Source organism: Triplophysa dalaica, chromosome 21, assembly GCF_015846415.1.
Source record: "Triplophysa dalaica isolate WHDGS20190420 chromosome 21, ASM1584641v1, whole genome shotgun sequence".
Taxonomy (NCBI): Eukaryota; Metazoa; Chordata; class Actinopteri; order Cypriniformes; family Nemacheilidae; genus Triplophysa; species Triplophysa dalaica.
Window position 1 is genome coordinate 10,396,010 of NC_079562.1, and position 19,029 is coordinate 10,415,038.

The 19,029-nt window shown below is 36.8% G+C and overlaps 2 protein-coding genes across 5 annotated transcripts in view; both read right to left on the reverse strand.

The window, feature by feature from the left end:
* Positions 1-603: 603 nt before the first annotated feature.
* Positions 604-3,322, reverse strand: LOC130410660 (uncharacterized). Its single transcript, XM_056735464.1, has 9 exons — positions 3,229-3,322; positions 2,864-3,140; positions 2,157-2,334; positions 1,989-2,065; positions 1,739-1,919; positions 1,398-1,646; positions 1,105-1,276; positions 880-1,028; positions 604-803 (listed from the first exon to the last, which is right to left on the reverse strand). Exons 3-9 carry the CDS (start codon positions 2,320-2,322, stop codon positions 604-606), a joined length of 1,194 nt encoding a protein of 397 aa, XP_056591442.1. The 5' UTR covers positions 2,323-2,334; positions 2,864-3,140; positions 3,229-3,322.
* A 3,732-nt stretch (positions 3,323-7,054) lies between these two features.
* The window catches only part of adamts9 (ADAM metallopeptidase with thrombospondin type 1 motif, 9), a 30,422-nt gene continuing 18,447 nt past the window's right edge, over positions 7,055-19,029 (reverse strand). For 2 of the 4 annotated variants that reach the window (XM_056735457.1, XM_056735460.1), the window contains exons 26-32: positions 18,086-18,361; positions 17,052-17,213; positions 16,719-16,895; positions 12,673-12,840; positions 11,211-11,387; positions 9,290-9,385; positions 8,614-8,856 (exon numbers count right to left, since the gene is read on the reverse strand). In XM_056735457.1, the coding sequence (XP_056591435.1) occupies positions 9,344-9,385; positions 11,211-11,387; positions 12,673-12,840; positions 16,719-16,895; positions 17,052-17,213; positions 18,086-18,361 (1,002 nt within the window). In that variant the 3' untranslated portion in view covers positions 8,614-8,856; positions 9,290-9,343. Of the gene's footprint in view, positions 7,195-8,613; positions 8,857-9,289; positions 9,386-10,895; positions 11,388-12,672; positions 12,841-16,718; positions 16,896-17,051; positions 17,214-18,085; positions 18,362-19,029 lie in introns of those variants that run through there. The other 2 variants (XM_056735458.1, XM_056735459.1) reach the window with 2 other exon arrangements.

A 19,029-nucleotide genomic window follows, 5' to 3' on the forward strand; every position in this document is an offset into this window, starting at 1 on the left:
CAATATAACTTTAAAACTAAAATTGAGCAAAACAAGTATGCTAAATTAAAACAACGTCCAGGCAATGCAAGCAATTCTGATTTACAGTTACACGTGACCACTGTATGACGTCAAAGGATGTCGCGAGCAGCGGAGCTACTGTCAAACCGCCCGCTCGAGTCCGAAGTATAGAAGTTAAAGTTTCCAACCGGCAAAGACGCTTTCATTCTGAAATTTACTCCAGTGCAGCAAGTTCCTTGCTTTAAAATATCTCTCTCTTCCACTCTGTGCGCTTTCACTTATTATTTATTCTTATATCACTTATTCTTATATTCTCACTCTTATATTTTCGGTTGCCGGACATTCGGGGCATCACTAGTAGTGATCATACAATATTTATAGTCGAAAGACAACTACTTCAAACATACAGAAAACACATTTATGTCCACAAACAATATTTATAGTTGAAAGACTAGTACTTATTCAAACATACAGAAAACACATTTACTTACAAATATGAAATATAATGTCTTTGAATTATAGGCAATTCTGCCAAATCTAAGTCGGCATGTCCGAGTTGACATTCCGTCCTGTAATAGCCCGCATACGCCAGCTGCTTCCAGATCAGGCTGGTCTGTGTGTTGGCTTTCGACCACCTCGATTGAATCTGGAAACATGGCGGGCAATTGCTTCCTCCTTTAACGGTCTGTCAAAACCTGCACAAAGGGTTGTGGGAACAGGAATGGTCTTCAATTCCTCAACAAATGGTGTGGGGTCCAGTATCACCTCCTCGAAGACAAGACTCAGTAGCTCTTTGACATAATCTGTAAAGATGTAAAGGTCAATTTCAACATTACACAAAACATTACATTTCAATTATAATATTGTTTTATAACTTACTGCATGTTGGTTTTGTTTCTATCGGCGGTGCTATAGATTCTTCTTTTTTGGATTTTGGGAGCTCAATTCTGTACATTGACTGTCCTGCTGATGCAATGGCTTGCTTTGGGTTTGCATTCTCATTGTAATGTAGCACAGCAAGGTACTGTCTGCAAGGACAAATCATTCAGTTAATTATAGACACACAAGTAATAATAACTATGTTTGTAAAAAAAACTGTACTACCTGCACAACATTCCCATGAAAGGAAAAGACACGTTTTTGGGTGTGAATCGCAGAATCAAGCTATGGAATGCATCCAGGGATGATGTTTGGAAATGGTGACTTAGCTTCTTCACGCCCTTGAGAACCCTCTTGTTGCATAGGATTTTTTCAACCTTGTGGAGTGCTATCGACCCTACATTGTCAGAAAATGGTATAAGAGAACAATTTTACAGATGATTGCCATTACCGAGTAACATTGTGGGAGTATTTGTAACAATTTACTGTAAATAAAAAAAAAAAAAACTTTTAAAGACCTGGTTGAAACAATTTCTTGGGGTCCCTGGATATACGAACAGGATGTGCACATCTCGGAAAGATGGAATTGTCATGCACGTGAACGTTCTGTAGGTGGTTGACAAGAGACGTCCATTTTGCAACCTTCTCTTGTCCTGACGTTGAAGAAGTTGCACACCAGTAAACATGATTACGAATGCTGTGCAGCCACTTCTTCAACACCTCACAATGTTTTTTTTTGGCCAGTTTGTCCAACTTCTTTGATAAACCTGATTTACACAAAAGAAACAATTAGTGACAATGTTCTAATGGTGGCATAATTACATAAAAACATCATTACTTCAAAAGGACCAAGATTTACCTTTTTCAAAGTGCAATACATCGTAGAATTGAGTTATGCTGCGGTCCCTTAGATATTTCTGTATCTGTGGCTGGGAGTCAGTGACTATGTAGTCCACTGAAAAGCCATTTCTCTCTAGCAGATCCAGACATCTCTTTAGCCCTTCTTTCTTCATATGAGAACTTCCTCCAACTTCATTGCGCTACATAATCAGCATAGTATCGATATTTGCATGATGTGTCATGTTTTCAAATATAAAAAGGTTACACACCTGAACAAGCTGAAGGTCCAAAATAGTATTGCTGTCCAAGTGCATAACAGAGTAGCTTCCATATTTTGCTGAGTGGCCTACAATACACAACATTGCAGAATTAGACTGTATGGCATAATCATTTCACAAAATAACTTTTAACTAAATTATAATAAACGTGTGCCTTACCTGGCGAGTCTGCACGCATATCTCCAGCTACAGCAATTGTTTCCCCCGGTTGTAACCTATGGAAATTTTTTAGCTGTTCACTTCTCCATTTGTGCACAATAGCTGGTTCCAAGAAGCTTCTGCAATGTCTCGAGAATGTATCATATTGGAAAATTTGTAACTCCATGGCCTTGCAAATCTAAGAATGATTTAAAAACAAAAACATATATAACAGTGATAAACAGTAGGGCTAGGCAAAAAAATAAGTTGACTAATTATTTTTTAAAAGCCGCTCGATTCGATATCGATTCTCAACAGCCATTAATAAAAAAAAAAAATTATATTTCTGAATTTACTGAACATTCATTAACATGAATGTCATTGCTACTACTATCCACTAGATGTCACTTTTCGTTTTACAACGGTTGGATGTCAAAACAGGGAGCATATCTTTCAATCATTGATCAATTAACATTGTGGATGCAGGTGTGTTGTTGAATTTTACATCACCATCAGATAAAGGCATTGATTACAGCATCTCTTTACAGCTCATTTTGTTTATTATACTGGATATTAAATGTGAAATAATCTGATCCTTTTTGATCAAGGTATGCGAATGCGAATCAAGAATCGAGAGTTTGTGAATCCAAATCGAATCGGAACATTAGAATCGATACCTAGCCCTCATTATCAGTGCTGTTTAGATTTATAATTTGTTATATTCATACTTTTTGTAACTGGACAAATGATCCTCCAGTAAAATACGTAGCAGCAGATAACAGGAGATTTCCGATGGGTGTACTTCTGACTAAAGGCTGACTCTGCCATTTTCGGTTGTATGTACACTTGGGGCAAAGCTGAATGAATGTCACATATGTGCCAAACCGGTGTTGCTGCACATCAGATTTTGCTCTGCAAATTGGACACGTGTCAAACAGCTCACGGAGACAGGATTCAAAAACTATATATTTGCAGCCCCCATATATAGAATTTTGAGCCACAGACCTAAGGAAATATTAAGAAATATGTTTTCAATTACACCTGTTTTTAACTGATAGAACATTAACTGAGATATGACAGAAGCATTTCTCACGTCAGTTCAGATTCCTCTGTAACAGTAGATTCTCCTTGGTAAAGAGTTGAGTCACGAGGTTCTGTCTGAAATTGTGTGTCTGATTCCTCCTCCTCCTCCTCCTCCTCCTCCACCTCCTCATCATCATCCTCCTCCTCCTCCTCCTCCTCATCATCATCCTCCTCCAACATCAGTCGAGGTCTTTTGTTTGGTCTGTAATCAGTCGACTTTACCGACGTTGATGAGAATGGCATGTCAAAGGACATTGATGTGGTTACTGTGCCAAAACTCACACAAGTAGCCGTTGTCTGTGAGGCTGAAAACAAACATGCGATCATGAACAACAAACAAATACAACATGGAAAAATATGAAGACGATGACTACAACATATATAGGGTTTGCACTGCACCTTTGCTCCGCCTGTGTGTTTTTTTCAGTGTACTCAAGGACAGTTGTGTGCCAACTGATTTTCTTGCCAAACCATCTGTTTGGGTAACCATCAAGACTGTTTGAGGCGAGTCAGTCTGACAAGCCACTTCATTTAGTTTGCCTAGACTTGAAACAGGCTGTGATGTACTCTAAAAGTAGAGCGAAATAATTTTATTCAAATCTAAACTTAATGAAAATTCAAAGGATTTTATAAAAGATAATATCAAGTTCATAAACATTGAAAGTAAATGGAAAACATGTTGATCATTCTACAGATGCCGATAAGAACAAAGACTATTACAGTTTCACTTCTCTTGTAAGAGTAATAATTATCATGTGTAAGCTTACGGTGTTCGTATCATCAGATGTTATTATGATACAGAAAGTACACCCCTCAGTTCTAGAAATAAAGACTTTGAAAGTTAATAGGTTCTACACTTACTTACTTTCACTTACATTACATGATCACAGCTAGGTTAACAAACAGTGACAACTCAAACAATAACAGTACATGCTAACTTTACATGCGTTAGCTAAACACAGACATGATGTAACTAACTACACAAAACAAAAGTAAATACAAAAAGAAATAGTTACATGTTGTGATTCGGTGAAGGTAACAGGACCAAATAAAGTTGGTACTGCCCCATCTTTCAAAGATAAACGTTTAACGTATCCCGCATTGAACGCGCCGAGATTAATGAAGCAGTCTTCTGTGAAATGTCGCGCGCACAGTAAAAGGCTGGGGTTATACTCCTTTGGTGTCGTTGTAAAAATTAAGCGTAACCATTGTTTCCTCAGAAGTTTTTCCTTTGGAAGTGAAAATAAGACGGACTTGGTTTCACAACTTAAAGCACAGCGTCTCTTTGACATGTTGTACACAGGAACGAGGCTCACGTGATACAGTGTTTGGAGGAGGAGAGTGAAGTTTTCGATGGCAGTCATAAGCTTCTTCTTCTTCTTCTGCTACTACTACTACTACTACTACTACTTCTTCTACTTCTTTCTTTGGCGGATCACCGTCTTTAACAGAGCATTACCGCCATCTACTGTGGCACTGAATCAGAGACGTTTATTCATGTGGCGCTCGCTGCAGAGCAAATGGGCGGACGCTAGACGTCCAGCGAGGAGGAGCTTCATGTCACGTCCAGCGAGGAGGAGCTACGTAAGGTGATGATGTTTTTGAGACGAGATAGACAGATCCGTGCCGCTATTGGCCCATTGTGCCAAAAGACACCGTTGTACACAGCTGGCCCAAAACTTATGAATTATATAGTATATAGAAAATTATTGTACTTTCAAATATTCACAGCAAAACACCACCTCATAATTCAGTGATATCCTCCACTTCAATGTAAATATACATTCCTTAGAAAATTGCAGTCTCTTGTGCGTCTACACAGGCAGTCAGTATTATTTTTTATTTCCGCCTCTAGAGGTCACTGTTTCACTCTGCCTGTACTGTCTCATTGTATATCACAGTAAAGCCTTGCCTGCGCGGTCTGGATCAAACGCAGCCAGAAACCAAGGAATATACATGTAAAAAGATATATGAGAAAATGCTGCACAATAACAACAAAAAATCATAATTGCTAATTACTCTTGCTAATATTGTTATTTCAGTTATGGTTTTTTATTTAATCTCATTATTTTGTAAAGATTTTAACACATTGGGATTAATTGTAACACTGTGTTACAACAAACCCCACTGTGTACATTTTTTTCGAGGCCTAGTTAACAGTTGCTTGGACTGACTGACATGTTTCAATATGGTGTTGTGGGCAACAAGACGGTGATTAAGATAATATAAGGTTGGATTTGCGGATCAAAAAAACAAATGATGAGGAAATGTACTTTCATGCTGCCAAAAGACTCTTTATCCAATATCTCCATGAAAATACATCAAAACTTAAAAAAAATTCACAGATGATCATTATCTAGCAATGAGAGAAAAAGGCCGAAAGCACAAATCGCTCGACACGGTGTAACTATGAAAAGCATCCATGTTACTTTGTGCCTCGAGCACCCCTCCACTTTTTTTGTTATACTCTTAACCCAAATTAGTTTACTATACTAGAAAATAGTTTTTACAAAGAATGAAACTGAACAGGTTAAGTTGTATCAACATAGAGCCTGCAAAAGTGCAAATTAAATTTTGGGTACAAAAGACAAATTAAGTTTGTGTTAGTCTGCATTTGTCCCGAGCGATAACTAGAAGCAGATGCCAGTGTTAAGAGTCTTTGAATTTAAGCCAGCAGAAAAATTGTTATGAAAAGTATGAGCAATTTCTTCTTTACCCTTCGCTACTGTTTGAATTACAGTTAAATGATCTGGAACTTTAGGTGATAAGCTTTTTTTTAAACTTCCAAAACTTTAAATTACTTTTTTAAATTTTCATAGACAGTATTCGCTTTTTGATTTATTAAAATAATTTTGGTGCATTTATTTCGTAGTACTCCGTATCAACTCCAATCTAATGGATTGTTAGTTTTCTTTGCCTTGGCCCAAGCTACGTTTCTCTGTCTGATAAGGGTAGAGATATCATTAAACCAGGGGTTGTCTTTACCACTTATCCTAAAGTGTTTACAAGGGGCATGCTTGTCACAAATAGTTAAAAATCTTTGCAATTTCAAACGACTGCACAATGATCACTAATGTCATTACAAAAAAGACCATCTCTCATATCCACGAGAGACGAGATATTCAGTCATCGAAAAAGAGTGTTAAAGTTGGCTCTTGATTCATGTAAATATTATCTCTTTGGACGATACTTGTGGTTGAAGCTGATCATAGGGCTATCCAGTGGATTGACAAAATGAAGATACGAATGCTGGTTATGGGGGGCGGGGTTTAAGAGGGTGTGCGGCCTACCTGTTTCCGTTTTTATTCTATCTCCGATCATTATGGCAATGTAGGCTTGGTTCATTTATTATGTTAGTAGAGGGGTTATTGTTTTGTTTTGTGTAAATGGTTTATTCTTGTTCTTGGTTTGGGTATCGGTTTTATTTATTGTGATGTAAAATAATTGACTTTGAACGTGTTTGTTTATTATGGTTATTTAGTGTTTTATGTATATGAATTTCAATTGTCCCCCATGTATTTAAATTGGTTTGATCCTCTGGGTAGAAAAGGCTGTCTCTGTTTTTGGGAGTTCTGACTGGGGACCTCCGTGAGGAGGGTCAGCTATTGTTGTATGTCAAATTATAATAAAGTTCTTGTAGAACTACAAGCATTGTCTCCTGCTTTTCTGGTCATGTCCCCACATCAAGTTATATTATAACTAACTATTAAGATAAATTTTATAATTTATTTATTTATTATTATTAAACAATCAGTAAACAGACAATCAAAAACTGGATAAGCATTAAAACTTGAGGCAAGCCTTGAAAACTTTAAGCTTGAGAGTAGTTGAGATGCAGTCCGTACTGCATGTCCAAAGAGTCCAAAGAGAATGTATAAAGGCTGGATTCAGAGGAATGGAAGATGGGAACACAACACCCTCCTGCTCAGCAAAGAGGATTCCAAAGTCAGTGGCGAAGGTAATCATTATCAGAGTCCTAAAAACAGAGCCCATTCAAGACATTTTTATTAAATAGCCGTCAATGATGATGTTCAACAAATAGTCTTGTAATGACACTGACAGAATGTGTGAATTTGGTAATGAGTGCTGAAGTAAGGGTTAGTTCCTCCAAAAATGTTAATTTAGTCAATTACCTCACGTCATTCCAAACCCATAAGACTCAAAAATAAAGATATAAAACTGAGTGTTCTGTCCCTCCATTCAAAGCTATCAAACCATCGTATCTCTTCATAAGACTTTTTTAAACCTTTAACTTAAGCTTACTTGGACTTTTAATGAAGGGACCGAAATGTTTCAGGTTTATTGAAAATAAACTTTCATTGTGTTCTGAAGATAAACAGGTACCATTGAGAAAATAAGTTACTTCCTTTAAAGGCGCAGTTTTTGATTTACAGCGGCCACTAGAGTGGTATTAAAGATTTGCAACGATTCGCTTAGTCCAAACACAACGGTGGCCACCATAGTACAAAAAGATGTCGTTTTCATGATGACACAGGGAAGAGATCTTGAGGGCATTAGAAAGACTGAAGAGAGAGCAATGTCTTATTTATTACTTAAATTATAAGTCTTTGGATTTTAACCTATAAAAAGAAGGATAATAGTCTGGCAGAGGCAAGGACCTGGGCTAATATTATAAAGACTTTCCAGCAGAGACGCGTAAGGTACTAAGGCTTTTAGCAGAGATACTCAAAGATATCTATGGAGATACTTCGCAGCAGAGAGTCGTTGGAGACAAAGATCGTCTTAAAATCACCCCAGAGGTGGTTGCTTTGATTCGGATCAGTATGTTAGTAACATTGTTTTTTCTGTTTGTTAGAACGAAGATGTGTTGTTGTTGTAATATTAGCTGTGTGACGGAGCAGTTTTGAGCATCATTGTTTATCTGGAACCGCTTTGATATTGTACTCGTCCAGATACTGGAGAGAGAGAGCGCGTTGGTGCTAAAACTGTAGAGAGAGCACTTTTTACTCTCTTACTCAATGATGACTAAACTTAAATTTAACGCGGGTCACATGTGTTCCGAATCGTAGAGTACGATCCGTTTCACCACTATACCGCAGGGGAGAGGAAACGGAGGTTTAGAGTTGTTTGTCCATTTAGAGCTGCTGTACAAAACATGGCGGCGAATTTAATGTATGTAGGGACTCTGTTTGCAGATATAAACATCTTATTCTAAGGTGAAAGAAAGATAATGATTCATTATGTAAGGTCTTTATACACCTCTGAAGAAATAGTTTTGTATTTTATATTGCATTTATGTCAATAGAACCTCCTAAAGGAGTCCTCTAAGCACAAGCCTAAAAGCTGTTGGGTCTTTATTCTGTTGTGTAGTCAAATTAAGAAAAAATAAAAACGTTACAAAGCACAAATTTGATTGTATTAGACAAACAATATAGTATCACTAATTGTGACCTTTTCATTACTTAAACTGTAAAAAAACAATGCAAGTGTAAAAGGCATTTGGACCAACCCCGGTTTGTTGTAAAAGTTGTGTCAACAGCTGTCCAACATTTCCTCTTTTAGATGAAAGACCTCAATGTCTATAACTGTGTCGATCAACGCTTGATGTATTTTAATTGTAGATTAGCTAGCATTCAACTCACTGCCATTCAATATGTTCCACTGCATCTTATACAGCCTGTGAAAACAGAACATAAGAAAACTTTTTTTAAGTTGCTTTTGCACAGTTCACTTACTACTAAATATAAGGAAAAAAGATCATTCATGTGAAACTTTAAGAAAGGAAAGTTTTGAACGGTTACCCAAATTACATATGCTCTAGCATTGGCCACAAACACGTTTATGTACTAAAATGAACTGAGAGGAAAAACAAACTACAAAATAGCAATGTTGCTAAACTGGGAACATAAAGAAACCCAATGGATAATGTTGGCCTTAAAGAAATAGCGGATTTGAATGTTAAAGTTGAAGCTTAGCTGTAAACCAAAAGAGAAATCGTAGCGCCTTTAAACACTACATTAACCTTTTAGAGATCGACTAGCATTGGTCTGAATTTTGGGAAATTACTAACGTTACAGATGACGATTTACGATAAAATTTTACATACTCACCGATTCACATTGCTTCAAAAATATGCATTTGGCGCGCAGAATGGACCAGACACACTAATCGTTCGTCTCACCGTCAACAACACCAGGCTCCCCTCCCTTATAAAAACATAACATACTGAGCTTCTCTGCTTAACATGATCATTGCACTTCATATTTTGTCTCAATAATGCAAACAACTAATTAGATTTAGCAGTGACAATGTTTTTTTGAAAAACTATAAAGAATAAGCAATTACCACTTAAAATGTTTGATTAACACAAAATCCAGGTTTAGAGTGAGGACTACACCACAGAGCTGGATGTACTGTATAGTTAAGTTAACTTTCAGTCTGTGTTTGGTTTACTTTTACATTTACATTTAGGCATTTGGCAGACGCTTTTATCCAAAGCGACTTACATTGCTTTATCCTATACATTTTACATAGGTATTTGCAATCCCCTGGAATCGAACCCACAACCTTGCGCTGTTAATGCAATGCTCTTACCACTGAGCTACAGGAAAGCTATAATGTAAGTTTGGTTATAATATATAACTATTTATTTTATATTTAATTTATATTAATATTTTATTGTATAACAATTGTATTGAATAAAATTAAAAGCACTTTATCAGTTATCATTTTTTGCGGAAGTCTACCAGAAGTTAAGTTTAGACAACATTACATTTGTCTATGTTGTTGCAGTTTAAACCGTCTACATAACTCAGAAATAAAAGCGATGGAATCCTGTGAGAAATTTCTTAGAATTTGAAAACCTTAGCTCTATATTTGAAAAGTGATTGACCCGATGTAAATGTCTTTAGAAAAGTGTTTTGCAAATGATTAAAAAAACATTAGTCCTTTTAGCTTTTATGAGCACATTATTTGTATGTGCTTTTAGTCGTAGTCTCATTTAAATAGTTGTTTAGAAGTCATAAGGGATTGGCCGTGTCTTTTAGCGGGTAGGGGTCAACAGCCACAGCGACTCAACGCCCCACTGTGTTAATGGCCATGCCGACTCTCCGACAACATTAAACTTGTTTGATAGTATCTCTGACAAAAGCAGCTAACAGATTCCTGTGGTCTTGGCATTGTGGGCTCTTTCTTATGCTAAATAGAACACATAGTAAATATCAATAACTATCCAGAGTAAATCTTTGACTAAATATTTTTCAGGAGTTCTACAATTTAATGATTAATAAGAGGGCACATAAAGTCATTTTTTACTGAATATAAAGTATTCACAGGGTAAATGTTTCTAATTCAGGTCACACGTGTTTATATTTGCATGGTTTGTCACAGGCAAACAGACGTCTGCCAGAAGAGGGCGAGATCTTTTTTTTTCAAAAGCATTAACCCTCAATTGGTTTTGTGTGACCCTACCTTAAGCATTGTGTAGTTTGTCTAGTGTGATTGTATGCTATATATAAAATGGTCAGTTCTGGTCCTTGATTCTGATTGGCTGAAATATCCCGATATATAAGCTGACCGCACTACATAGCCTAAATATCATTTTATTTACTTTATTTTATGAAATCTTGCTAAGCATATGGAATAACCGCTTTATAAAAGCAATAAGCCCCGCAGGCAGTGGGTTACAGTGCATTTCATAACAGCTACACAACACCCTAAGCTGTTATAAAATGCACGTAACCCACTGCTTCTTGGGGCTTATTGCTTTAGTATACTATCACAATTTGTTATATTGGTGTTTCATTAGATTTAGTGCCCCCGTTTCCTTCCTCCAAAAGAGACTTTGCCCTGGCTCCATATTCAATTATTCCTTTAATACTCTACATTGCAATAATCTAGTAATCAAGCTATATCACAAAGCATGCCATGCTTTACCAAGCTTTATTCTTATTCTTGCATGCTTGCTGCTGGTACTCAACACACATTTGCTCAATTAGTTAAGATTTAAATTTTCTCTCTTCTCACATTCACCTCTTGCCAGTCCCCCTCCCTCCACCTGTAGTGGGAGACACAGTCAGCGACTCGACAGGGCTGGGTAGAGGGCGGGCGGGGAAGCCGGGAACATTTATACTCCTGCGTTGTGCGCTCATCACCAATTACACAAGATACCTCTCGATGCTCCCGACCATTTCCACATGAAGACGAACACTACAGACAATTACACAGATAAGTTATCTTTTTCGTGTTTTGGGGTGATTCTGTAATAAGTGGAACTGTTCTGTCCTCAAGGACAATTTGGAGTCACAAATCTATTTTGATTCTATCTAACTTGCTTCTCATTACATTGGATTAAACGTTTTAAATATAAAATGTATAATTTTCTTGGTTTGTGAACAATTTGAATGGTTTTCATAACACTGTTAAGATTATTGCTGTCAATATTAGAGACGTTTGCTCGGTTTGTCTTATTGCTCAAAACACAATAACAAGTCCATCCGTTGTAATGAAACAGCTGTCAAGAGTGCATTTTGTGTACCACTGCCAAATACAGAAATAAATTGATAAGGATATTCAACATTTAATTACATAAAATAAATAACAAAAATTTTTGATGGGTATACACTTTTAAAATAGAAGGGGAATGTGACTATATATAAAAAACATTGCATATGTAAATGTTATTAAAACGTTGAATTCCTGCATGTGTCCTGTTCTGTGGTGACACTGTTAACTTTTTTTTTCTCCTGCTTTAAACTTGGAATGTGAACAATAACTATACCTCAACAGACACCTTTTAGGATTGTGACAGTTGTGTATAATTCCTGAGAGAAACAGAAATGTTTGTATGTTAATCTGTTTCAGGGTCAATGACGTGACATGTATTTTTTGTGTCCAAATTCATTATTTTCCTAAAAAGAATTTGAATAAATACATGTCATATATCAAATGGATCTACAATATGTCCTTTTTAAGAAACCCTTTTCATTTTATTGAAATTCAATAGATTTTTTGAGTTTTGGTGTTTGAAAGACCAAAAATGTCAGGTGGTGTGACCGTCCGAACATACAAACAGAGAACAAAACTGAGAAATAAATGTTAATTTTCTCAATAAAATTCTTAATAAAATATTTTGGCATGATTTTATGTTAAATTTCTTATATATGAGGGGAAAAATACTCAGTGCTAAATACATTAAATGTATATTATTTTAAATTAATATATGGTCGCACCACCTGACATTTTCTTATTTGTCATTGACCCTTAAACATTAGGCTCCTCTGATATAGCATTCTGCAAAGAGCATTAGCTATAGCCTTTATATCTACCATGCTCTGTTCTGATACACGGTTATGTTGTTATTAGAAGGAATCTTGATTCTGGCTACCAGGAACAGGACAAGAAATGGCCGTAGACTGTTAAGTGATTTGCACTGCTGTGTAACTGTTAATTGTTAAAAAAATGATTGTATGGTTGTATATGAATAAGGTTTTACCTCTCCCCAGCTTGCTGTCTTCCACTTGGGGCACCTCCCACCTCTGCAGCCCTTTTGCCTCTTTGGGAAAGGCAGGTGCATGCAGTTCTCCTCTGTGATTGGCTGGTGCGGCTCACTGACGCATGTCACATTACGGTCCTTGAATCCTCTTCCACAGGAGGCAGAGCACTGCGAGAAATGGGACAAAGCACAGTTTTGGGCTTTTAAGTTTGTGCACAGTTTCAGGAAAAGTAAAAATATGTAAAGTAGGGGCAATGTGATATACTTTAATATAATTATATATATATATATTTAAAACTTTCTCTCGTATCCCCTGGCAATGACTAATAATCATAAATTATATTATACAAATGTTTACTGGGACATACGTTTTTTAACATTCACAATACAACAATAAAATAATGCATGCTATTAGGTCAGCATATGATAATATATGCAAAACTCATTATAATAAATTATTTAGACTGTGATATAGTTTATTTATGTTTATGAAGACAACAGAAATAATGTGTCTCGGAATCATAAAAGATGGTGGGGGCCGAATGTGTTCTCTTCTACAGGTTTACGGAGTGCAAGATGATTTAAACCTGTCTTGCTCAGCACTTTAGAGGAGCTGAAGGGAGAAAAGGAGAAGGAGAGAGAGAGGGAGAGGCTTGAGCCCCAGGATGGGAGAGGAATGAATAATCAAAGAGCCCGGTTGAGAGAGGATAAATATGAGGCGACAAGTCTGAGGTTGAATGGGTGCATTTCCCAGCATGCATACATGGAATACAGGAACTAAGAGAGCAGGAACTCCCCAACTGGATAATGTGGTCCTGTGGATACCTTTCAAAAGAGTCTAGAGCAATGTGTGCATGTGTGTATTTTGGTTAAAGTTTGAAACCGGAACAAAAAACAATCGTTCATTTAAAATTTCATGTCAATATATTTTTTGTCATAAATAATTACAGTACCAATATACACAAGTTCAAATAATACATACGATACAAAATGTATTACAAAAACATATACAACTGCAGCAAAATAACAGAAAACATACATTCAGTTTCAAAACAAAACCTTCATGTACCATTGTTTAAATCATCCACTTTAATAAACCTAATTATACGTCATTTACACACTTTGTGTGAGAATAAGTGTAAAATGTGCCAGTCTTCTCACTTAAGCATATGCACCGTGATCACAGATGTGTACATGTTTTTATGTTGGTGTGTATGTAACTGGTGAGGCTGTCTATTTAATGTTTAGTCAGGAAGTTATTTAAGCCCCTTTTTACTACTTTTAGTATACAGCATCATTAAACATCAGTCACTCTTGACACCTTCTTTTTTACATCTAAAGAAATCATGAGTAATGCTATTATTTACAAGTGATACAACACTAATACATTTTTCTACACAGTAATAACACACATGGATATTTGGGGCGCATCAATCTGCTTGTTTGTTTACTATGGCAAGAAGTTTATTTTTATCATGGTTAAATGAGAAAAGCGTGCTGTGCTGTATTATAAACCATAGCTCGGAGTTTATGTGCCTTGTTAAATTAACGCACTAGTGATTTAATGTGCTGAAATTACCAACTAAAACAACAACTGCAACACAAAATTATTTTAACGGAGGGTCATGTTTTCATGCAAAAACCACCCACCGACCTTAAAAATGCATGAACTCACTCTCAAGAGTGAACGGTTTAACAATTCCGTCAAACTGACAATAGAAAAATACAGTTGATAAACATATGCTTGGTTATACATTTGTTTTAAATGAACAAAAACAGCTGCATATTTCATCCAAGATGACAATGATGAAACATTTTAAAACAAAAAAATACACACAGGACAAATCCATGACATCTGTATGCGATCAGTACAGTCAAGTGAGATTGTAGTGTCTCTGTTCTTCATTGATCACTCAAAAAGAAAAGAAAAATGGTTTTGGCTTTTTGGATCATGCACAGTTGCCTTGTTCTTCGTTCAAATTGTTGCCACATACTATCAGTCTAGGCAGGGCAATGCTCTTGGCCATGTGCCTGGCTACATTCCAATGCAAGTACTCCCAAGTATCACCGCCGATATCCAGGCCACAGTAGCCACTATAATCTGGGGGCCTTAGCTTTTACCGTTCATTTTTCCCATAAGAATAAAGCTCTTTCTGAGAAGCATGTCCATTCTGATTAGATGAGCTGAAAAAGCCAGTAAAGGCCCTCCCACAGATCAAAGACTGTCCCTGACCCCCATGGCCTTGCCATTGTTAGAGTGATGTATGCTCACTCGCTTGACTGTCACCATGGCACCATCATCAGGGCTGCTGAATATCTTGTGCTGACCGAATGGAAACAGACAGTGGTACCACATTTATACAGGTGTTGAGGCCAGTTAGCATTAATATAAACCTTCGACCATGGATCATTACAAGAATAATACAGACGCTTCATTTACACAAAGAAAAAGCAGCAGAATAACTATCTCTGAGTCCATTTAAAACAGGTATTGAGCTCAGTAACAATGCACCTTCTTTGTCAATACTGACAATAAAAGAACAGTATTTTGCCAAACAAAACCATGCAACCTTTTAATTTGCCAATTGTGATCGTGTACAAATAGAAAAATGTATGGCAGCAGAAATAAATACAAATACTTACAAGAATATACAGAAATGCTTCATTATTACTGCCATTAAAATCAAATCACTTAACTTTCACAGCCTGTTAAAAGTAACAGACCATGTCATAAAAAGGGAACTAACTCCATAGACATAACTACAGCACCATTGTGTCTTTGGACAACACACGTTGATATGTATATTCAGATCGGGTTATAAAGGCAGGGATGAGCAACCCTTTCATTTATTTTATAAATGATGTACATAATGTTAGTAGACATGGATGACTTTCTTTGCCAAATATGTTTATTTTATCCTTTAAGGTTGCCAGCCCCTGCTCTATGAAATCCATGAGAGATCATAGAGGAACATTTTTGCAATAAATGGTTGCATGTGAATACGAAATATTTTTGCATTTATTATCCCTATACACAATAAAGAGGATGGAAGAACAATGTGAAGCTTTTCATTCAAAATGAGGTAGACACAAGTAACTGGCCAATAAGCAAGCTTCAAAAACTGGTCTTCCCTGGGTTTAACACATTGTCTACACCAGACGCGGCCAACGCGTGGACAAATCTTCAAATTGTAATGGTTTCTAATGCGTTTCTGATGTCTTCAGTTTCTGATGTCATGTCGGTCGCGTATGGTGTAGACATGGTGTTAAGGAAATCCAGTGAGGAACCTTGTACACTGGACAACATTTTTTTTGTTGTTCGGCAAATTCGACACAAAGTTAAACTAACACTGATTGTAAATAACCTAGAATATAGTAGAATTGAAGCACAAACAAAGCTACATTTGATTTCAGATTACATCAACATTTTTGTATTTACTAACAACGTACTTTTCTAATTTACCTTAAATATACAAAAATATAGCAACTATAGACAGTTTTTCCACATAAGGTCTCACTTGTACTGAAAAAGCACCATCGCAAATGAAACAGGTCAATGGCTAACTGAGGTTCGCTTGAGGTATGGTTTAAAAAAGCATTTTTCATTAGAATTGAATTATGGAGACTATAAAAAAAACAGAAATATTTTTGAAAAAATAAAGTTAACTGCCTTCAGTCAGTTGTTTTAAAGCTGCAGTAAACACAAGGCTTTTCTTCCCATGTATTCCGAATACAATATACAACTCTCATGTTTTAATAAGGAGTGCCTATGGGCACGGCAAACCTAACATTATACAAACACAAAAAAAACGAAACAGCATTTAAATATAAACACATCGACCCCAGAGATGCTCTCTTTTTCAGTTTGGAACCATAAAACAATGTTTAACTGCATGTGCAACAAGCAGCGAACATTAAAAGAGGCTATTTCCTTACTCAAAGATGAGTTTCAGTTAGTTTTTTCCTCGTGTCTCGAGAGTAAAGAAACTTTGGTGCGAGAATGAGATCGTAGGAAGGGAAGAAAGTTAAAATAGTTACGAGCGTACCGAGCTCCATTGGTCTGTGCTCCAGTGAGGGTTAACGGAGCAGGGCCGAGTATTGCACTGCTCTCGGTCCGGTGGTTTGTCAAGAATTTCACAGCTCAGATCGTTAAAGCGCTCCCCGTTGGGCCGCTGACAAGCAACCAAGCGAGTTTTTATCCCTCCTCCGCAGGTCTTCGAACACTGGGGCGACAGAAACGTTGTAACGGTGAGTAAAAAGAACAGGTAGAAGATGTAAGGATGCTGTGTCTCATAATCAAACAGTTTACAAAATGCCATTTTTGTAAATCCAAGCAGCTGTTTATAGACTTTGGTCTATATATTTTTGGTGAATCTTACCTCACCCCAGCTGCCATAAAGCCACTGAGGGCAGGGGCCCGATTCACAGGAGCGCTGCTCTATGGGCTGTGTGCTTTCATCGCAGCTGCTGGCAGGATAACCATTTTCATCCTGGCACACCACCACACGCCTCTGAAATCCTCCGGCACAGGTACTCGAGCACTGGGGGTGCAAAAGGGGAACACAAACCAGATTATGAGAGAAGGACCACACATTCAGTCTGCAAGGGGACGTTTTCATTGAATATTTTCTCACACAATTAACTTACTATAAATATATGTCAATGCGCTGATTAAAACTGATTGAGGAAAGAAATTAAACACGGCAATATAAAAGCGCATTTTAAAGATCCAGTGTGTAATTATTTGTAGGATCTAGTGACAGAAATGCAATATAATACACATAACTATGTGTTCAGAGGTTTATAAAGACCTTACATAATAAACGTTCACTTTTTATTATGTTGTTATCTTAGAACGAGCTATTTCAATCTACACACACAGCGGGTCCCCTTGCATATAATTCGGCGGACAAACTGCTCTACAGAGCACGTTTCGTAAATACATTATCTCCTTCAGCAAAAAAGCTATGGCTTCTTTGTCATGTGACAGCCACCGTAGTGCTTCGAAAGTGAGTGGGGAATGGCGGAGTTAGCCGTTGGTTGCAATTCACAACCTCACCGCTAGATGTCACTTAATACTCCATGTTGCTTTTTTAAACTGTCTATTAAAAGCTACTTTAAGATGAAGAGGAAGTAAACCAAAAATGGCACAATGAATACTTTGAATCTATTCTTTGAATTCTATAGAGTATTTACAGCACAGATATCATTTATCTGAAACAGGATATGCCTGGTTAATTTCAGCCATAAATATTTTTTTTTCATTCTAGCCTGTAGCTATAACACTGCCTAAAACTTCTTACAAAACGAGACCACAATTGGTCACTGTCAATCGTGCACTTTATGATGTAGTTTTATAAACAGTAAAACCTTATATCACTTATATGTCAATCAGATGTTTTGGGAAACTTACTGCCCCCCACGGTCCAGTCCTCCACTGATGTGACCAGTGTCTGTCAGCTCTGTTACGATCAGCTCTTCCGGTGGGAATAAACTTCTTTCGGGAATCAGGGTTAGGCGAAATACCAACGTTGTCACTGTGGCGAGATGGACACTGAGGCATGGCACACTCCTGCTCTGTGGCTGGCCGCTCCTCAGTGTCACACTCACTCGTTTCCGCAACTTGATCGTTGAAGTTCACACACACAACTTGCCGTGTAGTTTTACCCTGACCGCAGGATACAGAGCACTACAAACAGAGAAACACACACACATTTGATTATACAGTGTATATTAGAATTATACATCTGCGTAACAACTTAAGAATTTCTTCTAGTTACCCAAGAAAATAATAACTGCATACAATTTGTAACAACATGAGCGCGAGTAAATTATGCCAGAATTTTTTTTGACTAGTTAAAAACTCCACTTCATTTAGACAATTTTTTCTTTTTAGATTTTGCAATATGTATTACGAAATATAAAAAATTGTGTGTTGCAGATTTACTGGTTTCTCAATGACCAAAGCAATCCAGTTATTCAAAAATAAAGAAAGTGAGTGTAAACTGTTTCTCTAGGTATTTTCTAAAGATTTTGATATCAGCCCTTCCGTTCACATGTGAAACGCAAGCAGAACTATTAAATATAAATCTAGTTTGTTGTTTGGGAGTTCATCTAGCTTTAAAGTTGAATGTGATGTTAAAACATTTTCAAGTGTCTGTTGAAGTTTCAATATACAAACTGCTTTCACCATTTTTTTAAATGTTTGAGTTCAAGCATGCAAACCAGCAATACTGGCTTCACCAAAGTGAACATTTTGAGCCAATGATTGCTTATTAGGACTTTTTGGGAAATCATATTTTTTCCAGTTCTGTTTGGTGTCACTAGAGGCCCACAAATGTCAAAATTGAGTTTAAA